The 20,000-nt window shown below is 44.9% G+C and overlaps 1 protein-coding gene across 4 annotated transcripts in view; it reads left to right on the top strand.

The window, feature by feature from the left end:
* Positions 1-20,000, top strand: part of CNTFR (ciliary neurotrophic factor receptor) — a 737,562-nt gene that overhangs the window by 670,096 nt on the left and 47,466 nt on the right. For all 4 annotated transcript variants that reach the window (XM_060761150.2, XM_060761151.2, XM_060761153.2 and 1 more), the window contains 2 exons: positions 3,492-3,658; positions 19,997-20,000. The exon at positions 19,997-20,000 is cut by the window's right edge and continues 160 nt beyond it. In XM_060761150.2, coding sequence (XP_060617133.2) covers positions 3,492-3,658; positions 19,997-20,000 — 171 coding nt within the window. The remainder of the gene's footprint in view (positions 1-3,491; positions 3,659-19,996) is intronic.

Here is a 20,000-nt window from a genome sequence, read left to right as displayed (position 1 = left end):
TCAGGGGACTACCTTTACCTTTACTAATAAAATAAATATTATATATATAATAATATAATAATATAAATATATTTAATGATGTGAGAGAGATAAAGCGGGAAATAAATACATATTATTTATTTATTAATAATATTAAAATATAATATATATAATGACATAATAATGAAAATATATTTAATGATGATGATGTGGGAGAGATAAATATAATATAGATATATTATATTTATAATAATATAAATATAATATATTTATATTAATTTAATATTGCTAATAAATAAATAATATTTATTTATTAATAATATTAAAATATAATATATATAGTAACATAATAATATAAATATATTTAATGATGATGATGTGGGAGAGATAAATATAATATAGATATATTATATTTATAATAATATAAATATAATATATTTATATTAATTTAATATTACTAATAAATAAATAATATTTATTTATTAGTAATATTAGATTAATATAAACATATTATTTTTATATTATTATAAATATAAAATATCTATATTATTATATGATAATATAGGAGCCCCCAGTGGCACAGTGGATTAAACCATTGAGCTGTTGAACTCGTTGACCGAAAGGTTGCAGGATTCGAATCTGGGGAATGGGGTGAGCTCCCGGTGTCAGCCCCAGCTCCTGCCCACCTAGCAGTTCAAAAACATGCAAATATGAGTAGATCAATAGGTACTGCTCCAGTGGGAAGGTAACGGTGCTCCATGCAGTCCTTTAATATTACTAATAAATAAATAATATTTATTTATTAGTAATATTAAATTCATATAAATATATTATATTTATATTATTATAATTATAATATAATATATTTAAATTATTATATGAAAATATAGGAGCCCCTGGTGGCACAGTGGGTTAAACCACTGAGCTGTTGAACTCATTGACCAAAAGGTCACAGGTTTGAATCTGGGGAGTGAGGTGAGCTCCTGCTGTCAGCCCCAGCTTCTGCCAACTTAGCCGTTCGAAAACATGCAAATATGAGTAGATCAATAGGTACCGCTCCAGCGGGAAGGTGATGGCGCTACATACAGTCATGCTGGCCACATGACCTTGGAGGTGTCTATGGACAACGCCGGCTCTTCGGCTTAGACATGGAGATGAGCACCAACCCCCAGAATCGGACACGACTGGACTTCGTGTCAGGGGAGAACCGTTACCATTATGTTATGATAATATAAATAGAGTATAAATATAAGATAAAATATATTACATTGTTGTTGTTGTTGTTGTTGTTGTTATTGCATTTGGCCTGTGTAGACACAGCCTTGTCTAGCATTCAAACCATTTCACGTTACCATTACGTTATGATAATATAAATATAGTATAAATATAATATAATATATATTAGATTGTTGTTGTTGTTGCATTTGGCCTGTGTAGACACATCCTCAACTAGCATTCAAACCATTCCACCGCATTATCCATTACATTATGTAACACAACTTTCGTTCCTGGGTTATAAATGTCATTTCCTAATTGGTTCCATCATTAACACATAGGAAAAAATATTAAACTGAATTTTGGTTTTTTGGGACATCCTGCAGCATATTTTGCTCTAGTTTTGTCTCATAGCATCTCAACCAATTCAACATATTGTCGAAGGCTTTCATGGCCGGAATCACTGGGTTGTTGTAGGGTTTTTTTGGGCTATATGGCCATGGTCTAGAGGCATTCTCTCCTGACGTTTCGCCTGCATCTAAGATGCATAGATGCAGGCGAAACGTCAGGAGAGAATGCCTCTAGGCCAGTGGTTCTCAACGTTCCTAATGCCGCGACCCCTTAATACAGTTCCTCATGTTGTGGTGACCCACAACCATTAAATTATTTTCATTGCTACTTCATAATTGTCATTTTGCTACTGTTAGGAATCATTATGTAAATATCTGGTATGCAGGATGTATTCTTATTGGAGTGTTATGGGAGGATTGATTTTGTCATTTGGGAGTTGTAGTTGCTAGGATTTATAGTTCACCTACAATTGAAGAGCACTCTGAACTCCACTAACAATGGAATTGAACCAAACTTGGCACACAGAACTCCCAGGACCAACAGAAAATACTGGAAAATGTTGGTGGCCATTAACCCTGAGTTTGGGAGTTGTAGTTCATCTATATCCAGAGAGCACTGTGGACGCAAACAATGATAGATCTAGACCAAACTTGGCAGGGATACTCAATATGCTGAAATGTGAACACTGGTGGAGTTTGGGCAAACTAGACCTTGACATTTGGAAGTTGTAGTTGCTGGGATTTCTAGTTCACCTACAATCAGAGAGCATTCTGAATCCCAGCAACAATAGAATTGTGCCAAACTTTCCACACAGAACACGCATGAGCAACGGAAAATACTGTGTTTTCTGATAGTCTTTGGTGACCCCTCTGACACCCCTTCGTGACCCCTCCAGGGGTCCCGACCCCCAGGTTGAGAAACACTGCTCTAGACCAGTAGTTCTCAACCTGGGGGTCGGGACCCCTGGAGGGGTCGCAAGGGGGTGTCAGAGGGGTCGCCAAAGACTATCACAGACAGTATTTTCTGTTGGTTATGGGAGTTCTGTGTGGGAAGTTTGGCCTAATTCTATCGTTGGTGGGCTTCTGGATGCTCTTTGGTTGTAGGTGAACTATAAATCCCAGCAACTACAACTCCCAAATGTCAAGGTCTATTTTCCTCGAACTTCACCAGTGTTTACATTTGGGCTTATTGAATATTCGTGCCAAATTTGATCCAGATCCATCATTGTTTGAATCCACAGTGCTCTCTGGGTGTAGGCAAACTACAACTCCCAAACTCAAGGTCAATGCCCACCAAACCCTTCCAGTATTTTCCGTTGGAGTTCTGTGTGTCAAGTTTGGTCCAATTCCATCGTTGGTAGAATTCAGAATGTTCTTTGAATGTAGGTGAACTATAAATCCCAGCAACTATAACTTCCAAATGACAAAATCAATCGTCCCATCCCAACCCCACCAGTATTCAAATTAGGGCATATTGGGTATTTGTGCCAAATCACAACTATGAAGTAGCAATGAAAATAATTTAATGGCTGGGGGTCACCACAACATGAGGAACGGTATTAAGGGGTCTCGGCATTAGGAACGTTGAGAACCACTGCTCTAGACCATGGCCATATAGCCCGAAAAAACCTACAACAACCCAATTCAAAAACCTACAACAACCCAATTGTGGAAACCACCAAAACAAAGTTTCTGGTATATAGGAATTACTTTCAAAGTAAATACCATACAATTAAACAGGAAATAAGACTTTCAAACCAGGAGCAGAAGATGTTGTTCCTTCTCTGTCTATTAATAACCATAGCCGTGGAGTGTAGGCATTGCAAAGGGTCAAGAGGGCTTCCAGCTTGGAAGCAGCTCCTTGCCAAAGAAGAAGCTCCCTGTGGTTTTCTCATCTGTTCCTCACTTTGTCTTCCCTTCTGTTCTCAACCGTCCTTGTTTTTCCAGCCACGACTCCAAGGAGATCGCCTGCAAGAAGGACATCCCCGCCAAGAACCGGTGCTACATCCAGTACCACCAAGTCTTCTCCTCCAAGAAGTACCGGGTGACTCTGACGGCCACCAACCCCTTGGGCAGCAGCTCCACCACCATCTCCTTCGACGAGTTCTCAATAGGTAAATACAATGGGGGCGAGGCTCAGAAAAGCTCACGTTTAGGTAAGGATGTCTCTCAGAAAGAATGGAGAAAGGGCCCAGGATGGAGTGAAACCTCCCAACTCTCCCAACTCTACACTGCAGAATCATAGAATCATAGAATCAAAGAGTTGGAAGAGACCTCCTGGGCCATCCAGTCCAACCCCATTCTGCCAAGAAGCAGGAATATTGCATTCAAATCACCCCTGACAGATGGCCATCCAGCCTCTGTTTAAAAGCTTCCAAAGAAGGAGCCTCCACCACACTCCGGGGCAGAGAGTTCCACTGCTGAACGGCTCTCACAGTCAGGAAGTTCTTCCTCATGTTCAGATGGAATCTCCTCTCTTGTAGTTTGAAGCCATTGTTCCATTGCGCCCTAGTCTCCAAGGAAGCAGAAAACAAGCTTGCTCCCTCCTCCCTGTGGCTTCCTCTCACATATTTATACATGGCTATCATATCCCCTCTCAGCCTTCTCTTCTTCAGGCTAAACATGCCCAGCTCCTTAAGCCGCTCCTCATAGGGCTTGTTCTCCAGACCCTTGATCATTTGAGTCGCCCTCCTCTGGACACATTCCAGCTTGTCAATATCTCTCTTGAATTGTGGTGCCCAGAATTGGACACAATATTCCAGGTAAAGTGGTCTAACCAAAGCAGAATAGAGCATGGGGAGCATGACTTCCCTGGATCTAGACACTATGCTCCTATTGAATGAATGCAGTTTGATATCTCTTTGCTTTTTGGTATCATTTCTTTTCATGTCAGGAGCGACTTGAGAAACTGCAAGTCACTTCTGGTGTGAGAAAATTGGCCATCTGCAAGGACCTTGCCCAGTGAATGCCCGGATGTTTAAATGGTTTCCCATCCTTGTGGGAGGCTTCTTTCATATCCTCGCATGGGGAGCTAGAGCTGACAGAGGGAGCTCATCCACGCTCTGTCATGAATTACTTTTCAATAATTTTGAAGCAGTTCCACTGTGAGAGCCGTTCAGCAGTGGAACTCTCTGCCCCGGATTGTGGTGGAGTCTCCTTCTTTGGAAGCTTTTAAACAGAGGCTGGATGGCCATCTGTCAGGGGTGATTTGAATGCAATATTCCTGCTTCTTGGCAGAATGGGGTTGGACTGGATGGCCCAGGAGGTCTCTTCCAACTCTAGGATTCTATGATTCTGTGATTCTATAGGTTCTTTTTATTGCAATTTCCAATGTGAGAGGTTATATCAGATTACAGAAAAACATTTAGACAAAGAATGACATTAGACATACAGATTCTAAGCCGCAGGGTTCTGTCCTGGGCCCGGTCCTGTTCCACATCTTTATTAATGACTTAGATGAAGGGCTAGAAGGCAGGATCATCAAGTTTACAGACGGGACCAAATTGGGAGGGAGAGCCAAGACTCCAGAGGACAGGAGCAGGACTCAAAGGGATCTTGACAGAGAGATGAAGGGCCAAAACTAACAAAATGAAGTTCAACAGGGACAAATGCAAGATACTCCACTTAGGCGGAAGAAACGAAATGCAAAGAGACAGACTGGGGGACAATGCCTGGCTCAAGAGCAGGACGTGTGAAAAAGATCTTGGAGTCCTCGTGGACAACAAGTTAAACATGTGCCAACAATGTGATGTGGCGGCAAAAAAAGCCAATGGGATTTTGGCCTGCATCAATAGGAGCCTAGTGTCTAGATCTAGGGAAGTAATGCTCCCCATGCTCTATTCCGCTTTGATTAGACCACACCTGGAATATTGTGTCCAATTCTGGGCACCACAATTGAAGGGAGATATTGACAAGCTGGAATGTGTCCAGAGGAGGGCGACTAAAACGATCAAGGGTCTGGAGAACAAGCCCTATGAGGAGCGGCTTAAGGAGCTGGGCATGTTTAGCCTGAAGAAGAGAAGGCTGAGAGGAGATATGATAGCCATGTACAAATATGTGAGAGAAAGTCATAGGGAGGAGGAGGGAGCAAGCTTGTTTTCTGCTTCCCTGGAGACTAGGACGCAAAACAATGGCTTCAAACTACAAGAGAGGAGATTCCATCTGAACATTGGGAAGAAATTTCCTGACTGTGAGAGCCGTTCAGTAGTGGAACTCTCTGCCCCGGAGTGTGGTGGAGGCTCCTTCTTTGGAAGCTTTTAAACAGAGGCTGGATGGCCATCTGTCAGGGGTGATTTGAATGCAATATTCCTGCTTCTTGGCAGAATGGGGTTGGACTGGATGGCCCATGAGCTCTCTTCCAACTCTTTGATTCTATGATTCTATGCAACTACATTGGATTTACAATTACATTGGTTAACAAACAAACCAAGGGGAATTACATTTTCACTCAACGTTCACACACATGTACACGCATTCATCCACATGCATCCAAGTATTACCATATCATTTCTTCCTCCTTGGAGAAACACCTGTTAGGCCAGACCCTGCTTCCCTGCAGCCTGCCAATGCATAGTTCCAAAACTTCCACAATGCCAAAATTTCAAAACGCTGAAATGCCAAAAACCTAAGAACAATGCCAAGGACCAGATCTCTGTTTTCCATACAGCAGAACCCGACTCCCTGCACAACATCTAAGACTCCAAAAGCGCATTTCTTCCTTTTCCCTTGAGAAAGAAGCTCCAAAGTGACCAGAACCATTCTTTCCCATAGCATATCTGTCACTCTCCTTAGGTATACTATCTCTCTCCTTACCATGGAGCAGAGCATAGCGGGTGGAACAGACTCCTCAGGTCTGCCACACTTTGAGTATTATTAGACTGAGTCTTTTATAGGAATATTCTGCTTATGTCGTCCCAAAGTTCTAAATGAATGATAGGCATCTTCCATCCTGGATCCATCTCAGTTTCCTGGCCAGATGTTGACTCTTCTTGATTGGTGTTGACAAACATAAGGCTTGTGTTGACTTCCTTCTTAACATAAGGAAAGTTGCAAACATTTCCTTAACTTGAAAGAACCACTGTCACAGTTCTTATCAATTCTCATTAGCAGGTTTTGATCACAGTTCCAGCAAGCAGGTAGTTAGTCACTGCAGGCCTTAATATTATACTGGTGTTTCCAAAATTATTAACTCCAACAACACAGCCTTCTATTCTTCCATTCATTCCACACATCATATTAAATTCATATTTTTGATTGATCATTCTCTTGCATTTTCTGATGGATCTCCTTTGGGGTGACACCTTCTGCTGTCAAGAATTCAATGACTGCACGTTGCTTAAGTCGCATTGACCGACTGTCTGTGCAGGGTTCCATACTTTTCACTTTAACAACACAACCGTTCAATGCTAAGGCTTCCCGCCAAAATGGAACTGTAGAGGAGAGTCTACTGAACAAGCCAGTACCTGCCGCAGACCAGTACTGCCATCTGTTGAGGAGTTACGAAGGTGGAGGCTTTACTTTTCACTTTGACAACACAACCGTTCAATGCTAAGGCTTCCCACCAAAATGGAACTGTAGAGTAGAGTCTACTGAACAAGCCAATACCTACTGCATACCAGTACTGCCATCTGTTGAGGAGTTACGAAGGTAGAGGCATTACTTTTCACTTTAACAACACAACCGTTCAATGCTAAGGCTTCCCATCAAAATGGAATTGTAGAGGAGAGTCTACTGAACAAGCCAGTACCTGCCGCATACCAGTACTGCCATCTGCTGAGGAGTTACGAAGGTGGAGGCTTTACTTTTCACTTTGGCAACACAACCATTCAATGCTAAGGCTTCCCGCCAAAATGGAACTGTAGAGGAGAGTCTACTGAACTAGCCAGTACCTGCCGCACACCAGTACTGCCATCTGCTGAGGAGTTACGAAGGTGGAGGCTTTACTTTTCACTCTAACAACACAACCATTCAATGCTAAGGCTTCCTGCCAAAATGGAACTGTAGGGGAGAGTCTACTGAACAAGCCAGTACCTGCCGCATACCAGTACTGTCATCTGTTGAGGAGTTATGAAGGTGGAGGCTTTATTTTTCACTTTAACAACACAACCGTTCAATGCTAAGGATTCCTGCCAAAAAGGAACTGTAGAGGAGAGTCTACTGAACAAGCCAGTACCTGCCGCATACCAGTACTGCCATCTGCTGAGGAGTTACGAAGGTCGAGGCATTACTTTTTATTCAACCCTTGTACAAAAAGAAGCCGCACTCTATTAGATGTAGATGTGTTGTTTCACTTTCTGGTCTTCTCTGATCAAACTGAACTTGCCTTTTGATTTCCACACCAATTCTCCTGGTTCTTGAGATGGAGGAAGGTTGTTCAAAAAGGATACTATGCGCAATGAGTCTCTTCTGGTGGAAAGTTCATTTCCATGCTCACAAGGTGGAAGTGAAGGAAAGGTCCAAATCATGCGCTGCTGTCTTATTGGTCTCTGCCAACTATTAGGAGCCCCGTTTCCATTTTAAACTGTGCTAAGAGAAGTATGACGTCTACTCCTTGCTTTGTGTTTATGTTATTTGGGTTTCTCCGGATCCTCCTTCCAAGGTCTGGCCATGACAAGCCACATCCTCTTCCTCTGAGAAATGATGCTCCTCTTGCCTGCCCACACCTTCCATGCGCCGACAGAGCGAGAGATGTTCCGGGCAGGCACGTTGCCAGAGGTGCCAGCCAGGTCCATCGGCCAAGTGCCACTCGGCGTGAGGAGCTACCTGAGACAGATGGCGCGCACGGGGGAGATTTTTGCAGGCTGGCTGTGCAAACATTCGGAATTGAACGAGGTTCTCAGATCCGGGAGATGAAAATTAAACAGCAATTAAAACGGCACTCGAGTTACGAGTAAGCGGCACGTTTCTCCCCAGCACAGGCCACAGTATTAGCTGTCGCAGTGACGTTTGCAAAAGCAGAGGAATCATAGAATCAAAGAGTTGGAAGAGACCTCATGGGACATCCAGTCCAACCCCATTCTGCCAAGAAGCAGGAATATTGCATTCAAATCACCCCTGACAGATGGCCATCCAGCCTCTGTTTAAAGGCTTCCAAAGAAGGAGCCTCCACCACACTCCGGGGCAGAGAGTTCCACTGCTGAACGGCTCTCACAGTCAGGAAGTTCTTCCTCATGTTCAGATGGAATCTCCTCTCTTGTAGTTTGAAGCCATTGTTCCATTGCGTCCTAGTCTCCAGGGAAGCAGAAAACAAGCTTGCCACCTCCTCCTCCCTCTGGCTTCCTCTCACATATTTATACATGGCTATCATATCTCCTCTCAGCCTTCTCTTCTTCCGGCTAAACATGCCCAGCTCCTTAAGCCGCTCCTCATAGGGCTTGTTCTCCAGACCTTTTATCATTTTAGTCGCTCTCCTCTGGACACATCCCAGCTTGTCAATATCTCTCTTCAATTGTGATGCCCAGAATTGGATACAATATTCCAGGTGTGGTCTAACCAAGGCAGAATAGAGCATGGGGAGCATGACTTCCCTAGATCTAGACACTATGCTCCTCTTGATGCAGGCCAAAATCCCATTGGCTTTTTTTGCCGCCACATCACATTGTTGACTCATGTTTAACTTGTTGTCCACGAGGACTCCAAGATCTTTTTCACATAGAACCCTAGAGTTGGAAGAGACTCCAAAGCCCATCCTTTCCAACATCCTTCTGCCAGGCAGGAAGACACAATCAAACTTACTTACTTAGGCAATCCTTCGTAGTCCCTGAATGATGGTCCTCCAAGTTCGATGTTCTATCAGTGGATCCATAGGTAACTGTGGAGTCCTATTCTTGACCTGCATCTTCTCCCACAGTGAGCGCATTGGTTTCCAGGTGGAAGGCAGTCCCAGTCGGGGTTGGCTTGATGCACCTTCCTCTTGGCACGTTTCCTTCTTTCACCCTCCATTCGTGCCTCTTTAAATTCTACAGCACTGCTGGTCACAGCTGACCTCCAATTGGAGCACTCAAGGGCCAGGGTTTCCCAGTTCTCAGTGTCTATGCCAGAGTTTTTCAGGTTGGCTTTGAGCCTATCTTTCAATCTCTTTTCCTGTCCACCAACATTCCATTTTCCATTCTTGAGTTATAGAGCCACTGCTTTGGGAGACGGTGGTCGGGCATCCGGACAACATGGCTGGTCCAGTGGAGTTGTTGGCGGAGGAGCATTGCTTCAATGCTGGTGGTCTTTGCTTCTTCCTGCACGCTAACATTTGTCCGCTTGTCTACCCAAGAGATTTGCAAGATTATCTGGAAACGGCACTGATGGAATCATTCCAGGAGTTGCATGTAACATCTGTAGACAGTCCACGTTTCGCAAGCGTATAGCAGGGTTGGGAGGACAATAGCTTTATAGACAAGCACCTTAGTCTCCCTACGGATGTCTCGGTCCTCAAACACTCTCTGCTTCATTCGGAAAAAAGCTGCACTCGCAGAGCTCAGGCGGTGTTGTATTTCGGTGTCAATGTTGACTTTGGTGGAGAGGTGGCTGCCAAGGTAGCGGAAATGGTCAACATTTTCTAATGTTACACCATTAAGCTGCATCTCTGGCATTGGAAAGGGATTGACTGTTGACTGCTGGAAGAGCACTTTGGTTTTCTCGATATTCAACGACAGGCCGAGCTTCTCGTATGCTTCTGCAAAGGTGTTTAGAGTGGCTTGTAGGTCTTCTTCTCAACGCACACAGAAGACATTGTCACAATCAAAGCACCCCCGACAGATGACCATCTAGCTTTTGCTTGTAAACCTCCAGATGAGATTCCCAGGCAGTCCATATTTTACTGCCAAATTGCTTTTACCTCCAGCAATCAAAGTTGGAAGAAACCACATGGGCCATCCATTCCAATGCCCTGCCATGCAGGAAAAGCACAATCAAAGCACTCTGACAGATGGTCATCCAGCCTCTGTTTAAAAGCCTTCATTCGGCACGTCTACACTGACCACTAAATGCGAAAGGCTCCCAAATCAGCGCATGGTGGCCAAACCATGCAGGGAGACATCGAGCAAGGACACCTTAACACAGTCTTGACTTGCATTAACCAAGTTGCTTTGAATTCTGCTCCATAATTCAGTGCAACCTGCAGCTTTGTATCCATTTAAGCAGCTGAGCCAATTCGAAACATAGAATCCTATGTGGACCATTTCCGCTCCCTTGGCAGCCACCTCTCCACCAAAGTCAACATCGACACCGAAATACAACACCGCCTGAGCTCTGCGAGTGCAGCATTTTTCCGAATGAAGCAGAGTTTGAGGACCGGGACATCCATAGGGTGTTTGTTTATAACCCTGCTATATGCCTCCCAACCCTGCTCTATGCCTGCGAAACGTGGACTGTTTACAGATATCACATGCAACTCCTGGAACGATTCCATCAGCGCTGCCTCCGGAAAATCCTGCAAATCTCTTGGGAAGACAAGCAGGCAAATGTCAGCATGCTGGAAGAAGCAAAGACCACCAGCATTGAAGGTATGGTCCTCCGCCATCAATTCTGCTGGACCGGCCACATTGTCCAGATGCCCAACCACCATCTCCCAAAGTACTTGTTCTATTCCAAACTCAAGAACAGAAAATGGAGAGTAAACAATCAGGCATATCTAATCACCTCTCAACAAAAGATTCCCCCAGGCACAGCCAAGCCATCAAATGCTAATCAAGGTGGTCAGTTGAAACATTCACACCTAGCTCCAGCAGACAAGAGTCCTTTGTCTCACCCTGGTCATTCCACAGATATATAAACCCATTTTCCTAGTTCCAACAGACCTCACTACCTCTGAGGATGCTTGCCATAGATGCAGGTGAAACGTCAGGAGAGAATGCCTCTAGACCATGGCCACATAGCCTGAAAAAACCTACAACAAGCCAGAAAATGGAATGTTGGTGGGCAGGAAAAGAGATTTAAAGATGGGCTCAAATCCAATCTTAAAAACTCTGGCATAGACACTGAGAATTGGGAAGCCCTGACCCTTGAGCGCTCCAGCTGGTCACAGCTATGACCAGCAGTGCTGCAGAATTTGAAGAGGCATGAATGGAGGGTGAAAGAGAGAAATGTTCCAAGAGGAAGGCACGTCAAGTCAACCCCGACCAGGACCGCCTTCCACCTGGAAACCGATGCCCTCACTGCGGGAGAAGTTGCAGGTCAAGAATAGGGCTCCACAGCCACCTACGAATCCACAAGGAAACCCATCATGGAAGATCATCTTACTCGTCCAACGAGGGATTGCCTAAGTAAGTAAGTAAGCTCTTGAGCGCTCCAGTTGGAGGTCAGCTGTGACCAGCAGTGCTGTAGAATTTGAAGAGGACCCAATCAAGAGAGGAAGGCTGCCAAGAGAAAGACGCATCAAACCATTCCCGACTGGGACTGCCTTCCACCTGGAAACCAATGCCCTCACTGAGGGAGAAGATGCAGGTCAAGAATAGGGCCTCATAGTCACCTATGGGCCCACCCTAGAGGATTATCCTACTCGGACAACGAGGGATCGCCTAAGTAAGTAAGAATCCTATGACAGTGCCCATGAAACCCAACCTCCTTCTGTCGGGCAGGAATACACCATCCAAGCCCTCCCAACAGATGGTCATCCACCCTCTGCTTACAAAGCTCCAGAGAAGGAGACTCCATTGGACTCCGAAGCAACATATTCCACTGCTAAACAGCAATAACCATCAGGACGTTCTTCCTAATATAGGTGGACTATATTTCCCTGAAGCTTGAGTCCCATGCTCTGTTGTCTCCTAGTTTTGGGAGCAGCAGAAAACGAGTTTGTCCCCTCCTCAATCTGAAAATGCCCAACTGGGCAGTGAAGGCCAAGCCATCTCGCTGCTGGTTTGCCTCTTGATTTGTCTAATGGAGAAGGCTGTTTTGACAGATGGTGTTTGCGTTCTGGATGCAAACGAGGAGAGCAGGGGAGAAAAACCAAGCGTAGCGCCGAGCGGGTGAGCGGGAACTCGCCGCATCCCTGGCTTTTCTAACAGGAGCCTTGGGCAAATTATGGAAAGCAAACAGGCGGCATTAAAAATGCAACATCTTGGCGGGGCTAATTATTCCGAATATCAAGACGTGTTCAGGGCGGACGCTGCTTCCGTTGCGCTTTGCCAATATATTCCCAGGGAGACATCTGGGTCCAGTTTGGGTTTTATTGTCCTCTTTGTACAATAGGGATGTTATTTGCTCCTCAAAGGAAGCCATGGCTGGTGTAAACAATTTACTTCGTTTTGGAATCCTACCCAAAAGGAGCCCCCGGTGGCACAATGGTTTAAACCCTTATAATAAAGATATGCGACACCTTAGGCAGGGGGGACAAACAATCACACCACTGCCCAACAGTGTGAAGGTTAACGTTCAGCTGGACACTACTTTAATGACGATAAATGACAATGACAAGGGGGAAAGACTCTCTTATCCCACCTCAGTAATATATTTATTAAGTGCCCAACTGTGTTGTAGTTATTGACTGATGCATTTGGTAGATTCGCCGCCACCACCTCAATTATCTGTCTGAGGAAAACATGAGTGTGAATGTGAAACTGGTAAAATATGTTAAAGCCCTTAGTTCTTCTTTAACAACTGCTTCTTTTGCTGACTGGACTGAAATTGAGTTGTCTTGAGACTAGCCGAGATCTATTGAGTGGGACAGATCGAGGCAGACACCAGTTTAAGATGAAACTATAAACAGGTTTATTTGAAAACTTGGTGAACAAATCAACTCTTCCTAAGTGTAGTACAAAAGCGTAATGTGGTTACTGAGGCTTAGCTGTATAGACAAGCAGTCTTTCTTTAAGACTTTAACTTTTGTTCTTTGTGAGATCCTTGCTTCACACTGTTCACTTCACTGACACAGTGTGTCCCTGAGAACAGTCCACTGACTGCCTCACAGAGCAAACAGGCTTTCCTACACTGACCCTACTAAGTACAGTGATTCAGGAACCTTTGCCTTCCCTATGCTCAAACTACAAGGCTCACTTCAAAAGTTCTCTCTCCCTGTCTAAATTCTTCACAGCTCCCTCTTCCTAACTATACTTCTACACTCTTCGATGTTTAAAGCTCTTCTCCTCCAGCTTGACAAAAGACACAGCCTTTTTTCCCTCTCAAACCTAACTCCTCCCCTGACTGCTTTAGCCAATCAGGAGCCGGCTGACTCCTCCCTCCTGCCTCTTGGCTCCCTGCCTATCTCTGAACATGTCAGCTACTGACTTTCCAGGCTTCAGCCTTCCTGGCAAAAGGTTAGATTCATCACACCCTTGTGCTGGCAAGTCTAAAGACCGATGGGTTGGAGGTTCAAATCCGGGGAGAGCGCGGATGAGCTCCCTCTGTCAGCTCCAGCTCCTCATGCAGGGACATGAGAGAAGACTCCCACAAGGATGGTAAAAATATCAAAATATCCAACCATCCCCTGGGCAACGTCCTTGCAGACAACCAACTCCCTCACGCCAGAAGCGACTTGCAGTTTTTCAAGTCGCTCCCGACACACACAAAGAAATGAACTTTTGGTGTAGATTTCTGAATGGGAATAATATTTTCACTGCAATATATATGTATATATGGATAGTGTTTCTTACATATCTGGGGAGAGTGTGGATGAGCTCCCTCTGTCAGCTCCAGCTCCCCATGCGGGGACATGAGAGAAGCATCCCAAAAGAATGGTAAAAATACCAAAATATCCTGGCATCCCCTGGGCAAGGTCCTTGCAGACGGCCATGGTCCTTGCAGACAGCCAATTCCCTCACACCAGAAGCGACTTGCAGTTTCTCAAGTCGCTCCTGACACACACAAAAAATGAACTTTTGGTGTAGATTGCTGCATGGGAATAATATTTTCACTGCAATATATATGTATATATGGATAGTGTTTCTTACATATCCGGGGAGAGTGTGGATGAGCTCCCTCTGTCAGCTGCAGCTCCCCATGCAGGGACACGAGAGAAGCCTCCCAGAAGAATAGTAAAAATATCAAAATATCCTGGCGTCCCCCGGGCAACGTCCTTGCAGACAGCCAACTCTCTCACACCAGAAGCGACTTGGAGTTTCTCAAGTCGCTCCTGACACACACAAAGAAATGAACTTTTGGTGTAGATTTCTGCATGGGAATAATATTTTCATTGCAATATATATGTATAGTGTTTCTTAAATATCTGGGGAGAGCGTGGGCGAGCTCCCTCTGTCAGCTCCAGCTTCTCATGCGGGGACAAGAGAGAAGCCTCCCAGAAGAATGGTAAAAATATCAAAATATCCTGGCATCCCCTGGGCAACATTCTTGCAGACAGCCAATTCTCTCACATCAGAAGCGACTTGCAGTTTCTCAAGTCGCTCCTGACACACACAAAGAAATGAACTTTCGGTGTAGATTTCTGCATGGGAATAATATTTTCACTGCCATATATATGTATATATGGATAGTGTTTCTTACATATCTGGGGAGAGCGTGGATGAGCTCCCTCTGTCAGCTCCAGCTCCCCATGCAGGGACATGAGAGAAGCCTCCCAGAAGAATCCAGCCTTCCCAACAAATACATTTCCAAGCCTCATTTTAAGTTTAACCCACACAGTGTCTTCCGGGATCTGCAAAACAACCCCATATAATAAAATGCCTCCAATATTGTTCTCACGTTTCCAACATTAATTGCAGATGCCCTTCTATGTCTTCAAAGTCTCCCTGCTTGTAGCTCACCAAACTACAACTCCCAGGATTTCACTGCAGTTACAGTGGTATCAATGTGCATTAATTTGACAGTGCAGATACACTTCGAGGCACGTCTCCCACTTCGTTGCACTGTGTGCAGGAGAGTGAATATATCTGCCTTGTGTATCTGTGTGTGATCTTTTTGCAAGATCACAATGTGATTGTGTCATCTAAGTAATCATCCTTCCCCACCTCCTGCAACCACCTGAATAACAAACGGTTTCCAGTGGATTTATATAAAAAGGATAAAAAGGAGAGAGACAGAACAATCGTCTTGATGAAAGATAACATGAGACTATGATTTACCCAGAATGATTGCAACCAGTTTAGGTTAATGCCGCAATAAATTTCCCAGGTAGGAAGAAAAGGAGAAGGAAGGGAGGGAGGGAGGGAGGGGGGAGGAGAGGGAAAGATGGATGGATGGAAGGAAGGAAGGAAGGGGAAGGAGGAAAGAAAAAGAAAGAAAGAACGAAAGAAAGAAAAGGAAGGAGATAGATGGATGGATGGATGGATGGATGGAAAGAAGGAAGGAAGGAAGGAAGGAAGGAAGGAAGGAAGGAAAAAGAAGGAGAAGGATGGATGGATGGATGGATGGAAGAAGGAAAGAAAGAAGGAAGGAAGGAAAAGGAAGGAGAAGGATGGATGGAAGGAAGGAAAGAAGGAAGGAAGGAAAGAAGGGGAAGGGAAAGATGGAAGGAAGGAAGGGAGGGAGGGAGGGAGGGAGGGAGGGAGGGAGGGAGGGAGGGAGGGAGGGAAGGGAAATAAGTAAGGAAGGAAGGAAGGAAGGAAGGAAGGAAGGAAGGAAGGGGAAGGAGGAAAGAAAAAGAAAGAAAGAACGAACGAAAGAAAAAGAAGGAGAAGGATGGAGGGAAGGAGGGAGGGAGGGAAGAAGGAAGGGGGGAAGGGAAGGGAAAGATGGAAGGAAGGAGGGAGAAGGAGGAAAGAAAGAAAGAAAGAAAGAAAGAAAGAAAGAAAGAAAGAAAGGAGGGAGGGGAGGAAAGAAAGAGAAGAGAAGAGAGGAGGAGAGAGGAGGGAGAGATGATGAAGTATGGCAATCAAGTTTCCAGACATTTATTTAGTGATTTAGGTTTTGAGAAGTTTACATTTCAGGACTAGATCAAAGAGAAGAAACTGAGGGCTAATCTACACTACAGAATTAATGCAGTTTTATATGGCTTTAACTGCTAGGGCCCAACTTTGAATATGTTTTGATGGATTTTAACTGTGATTTTTTAAAATGCTGTTTGCATTTAATTCTGTTTTAAAGTTTGTATATTTGTATATTTTAAATTGTGTACTAATGCTTTTATGTTGAGCCGCTTTGAGTCCCCTTTGAAGACATAAAATGGGGAATAATATTAATATTATTATTATTATATTTTACTGGCACTGGTGATTGGCACACTGGGTGCAGTGCCTAAAGACCTTGGCCTGCACTTAAAAATAAATTGGTGATGACCAAATCACCATCTGTCATCTACAAAAGGCCACCCTACTCAGATCTGCACACATTATTCGCTGATACATCACATAATCCTAGACACTTGGGAAGTGTCCAATGTGTGATCCAATACAAAAGCCAGCATAGTGATCTTGTTTGCAGTGTACTAATCTTGTTATGTATCAAACAACAACAACAATACTCAATGAGATAGAATCCTGACAGATGTAGTTTACCAGGTCTTGAGCCTTGTCTACCAAAAAGTTCCAATGCCTCACCAAACTACAACTCCCAGGATTGTATAGCATTGAGCCATGGCAGTTAAAGTGGGTTCAAACTCCATTCATTCTAATGTAGATGTACCCCAAGATAATGGGCTGAATACATGAAGACAAGGACTTGGCTGCCTTTGGATGCTCACAGCTGGAAAGAGAATGGTTGGCTCGAGAGAACAGTCTTCTGACTCAATAAGGAAACTCATCTGGGGTCCATTATCTTGTCCTTTCAGCTTCACAAAACCATCTCTATAAAGCAGTGGTTCTCAACCTGTGGTTCCCCAGATGTTTTGGCCTTCAACTCCCAGAAATCATAACAGCTGGTAAACTGGCTGAGATTTCTGGGAGTTGAAGGCCAAAAGACCTGGAGAACCACAGGTTGAGAACCAATGGTTCCCAAACTTTGGTCCTCCAGGTGTTTTGGTCTTCCAACTCCAAGAAACCTCAGCAATTTGGGGCCAATGGTCCAAGATTCTGGGTGATGAAGTCCAAAACACATGGAGGAGCAGAGTCTGGGGATTGGCTGCTTCAAGCAAGAAGTGTGAAGCTCTCCAGATGTTGCTGAATCACACTTCCCAGAAGCTCTGAATGATGAGGAATGCTGGGAAGTGGAGTCCAGAGGCCTAAAATAATTCCCAGACACCTGTTCCCACTATTTCTATGAAGAGTTCCAGCTGTTCTGTTTTGCGCAACAGGGAAGGGATTGACACCAAAAGAAGAGGAGAAAACATGCTGTCCGGAGCAAACATCTGCAGAGCAAACATCTGGGAAAAGCCATTGAGCCTCTTCCCAAGCCTCCTGCTGAGTTGGCCCAAACCCCTTTCCACCCTGGTGCTCCACACAACCTCTGACCCTCAGCTGAATTTGGGAATCCTTGGCTGGACAACCTCCTCCTCCTTCTTTTGGAAGAAAGAATCTATGAAGCTGCATTTTTATGTTTTCATGTTGGATTTATGGATTCCGCAGCCTTGGATTAGGAACCCAAGGCCCTTTTGGTATCGTCTGATGTTTATTCTCCTCCAAGCACAAAAAGGGACTGCAAAGCTTAGATGCATAGACATCCCCAATCCCTTGGCCTATCTCGGGGGTCTCAAAACACATGGATACACACATATATATGCAAACACACATATATACACAAATAATCACAAATATACACACACACAACACATATATACACACACACAACACAACCACGCTCTGGTTACATCCCGTTTAGACTACTGCAACGCTCTCTACGTGGGGTTGCCCTTGAAGACGGCCCGGAAGCTTCAGTTGGTCCAACGTGCGGCAGCCATGATACTAACAGGCTAACGGGATGTAACGCTCTGGTTACATCCTGTTTAGACTACTGCAACGCTCTCTACGTGGGGTTGCCCTTGAAGACGGCCCGGAAGCTTCAGTTGGTCCAACGTGCGGCAGCCATGATACTAACAGGCCAACGGAATGTAACGCTCTGGTTACATCCCGTTTAGACTACTGCAACGCTCTCTACGTGGGGTTGCCCTTGAAGACGGCCCGGAAGCTTCAATTGGTCCAACGTGCGGCAGCATGATACTAACAGGCTAATGGGATGTAACGCTCTGGTTACATCCCGTTTAGACTACTACAACACTCTCTACGTGGGGTTGCCCTTGAAGACGGCCCGGAAGCTTCAATTGGTCCAACGTGCGGCAGCCATGATACTAACAGGCTAATGGGATGTAACGCTCTGGTTACATCCCGTTTAGACTACTGCAACGCTCTCTACGTGGGGTTGCCCTTGAAGACGGCCCGGAAGCTTCAGTTGGTCCAACGTGCGGCAGCCATTATACTAACAGGCTAACGGGATGTAACACTCTGGTTACATCCCATTTAGACTACTGCAACGCTCTCTACGTGGGGTTGCCCTTGAAGACGGCCCGGAAGCTTCAGTTGGTCCAACGTGCGGCAGCCATTATACTAACAGGCTAACGGGATGTAACGCTCTGGTTACATCCCATTTAGACTACTGCAACGCTCTCTACGTGGGGTTGCCCTTGAAGACGGCCCGGAAGCTTCAATTGGTCCAACGTGCGGCAGCTATGATACTAACAGGAGTGGGACGCAGGGAGCATACAACGCCCTTGTTGTACCAGCTCCACTGGCTGCCGATTTGCTACCGGGCTCAATTCAAGGTGCTGGCGTTGGCCTATAAAGCCCTAAACGGTTCCGACCCAAGATACCTATCCGACGGCATCTCGACCTACGAGCCCACCAGGACTTTGAGATCATAGAATCATAGAATCATAGAATCAAAGAGTTGGAAGAGACCTCATGGGCCATCCAGTCCAACCCCCTGCCAAGAAACAGGAATATTGCATTCAAATCTTCCGGGGAAGCCCTGCTCTCGATCCCGCCTGCCTCACAGGCATGGCTGGCGGGGACGAGAGATAGGGCCTTCTCAGTGGTGGCTCCTCGGCTGTGGAACACCCTTCCTGTGGACATCAGACTGCCTCCTTCCTTGATGATATTCCGCAGGAAATTAAAGACTTGGCTGTTCAAGAAGGCGTTCGAACAAGACGTGCAATGATTGGTAATTAACGATAGGAATGGAACAACGGAAAATGAAATTGGTGTGTGGTTTGGACGATGAGACGACGTGGAATGGCTTTTGTAGTAATTTATGATGTTTTTTGATGATGATGTTTTTGTGTAATGCTTGACTGTGGATATTTTAGATTGTGTCTTGAACCTGTTTTTTCTATGTTGCACACCGCTGTGAGTCGCCCCTGGGCTGAGAACAGCGGTATATAAGCAAAGTAAATAAAATAAATAAATAAATATACACAGACTGGGCCACAGCAATGCGTGGCAGGGGACAGCTAGTAAATAATAAATAAATACAGTGAAGAAGTATGCATAGCTGAACCAAAACATGAATTGAAAGGAGTTTCGAGCATGATAGCATTTTGCATGCCCGCGAAGTGTCGAAAGTCGACCACGTCTCTCACCAAGACTCCTTTCCTCTCCCCTCTGCTCCCGCCCTCTTCTTCCGTGTCTCGTTTCTTTGAACAGTAAA

The sequence above is a fragment of the Anolis sagrei genome, chromosome 2 (genome assembly GCF_037176765.1).
Source record: "Anolis sagrei isolate rAnoSag1 chromosome 2, rAnoSag1.mat, whole genome shotgun sequence".
Classification (NCBI taxonomy): domain Eukaryota; kingdom Metazoa; phylum Chordata; class Lepidosauria; order Squamata; family Dactyloidae; genus Anolis; species Anolis sagrei.
The sequence above is the reverse complement of the archived record's forward strand: the minus strand, read 5'-3'. Positions and strand labels throughout refer to the sequence as shown.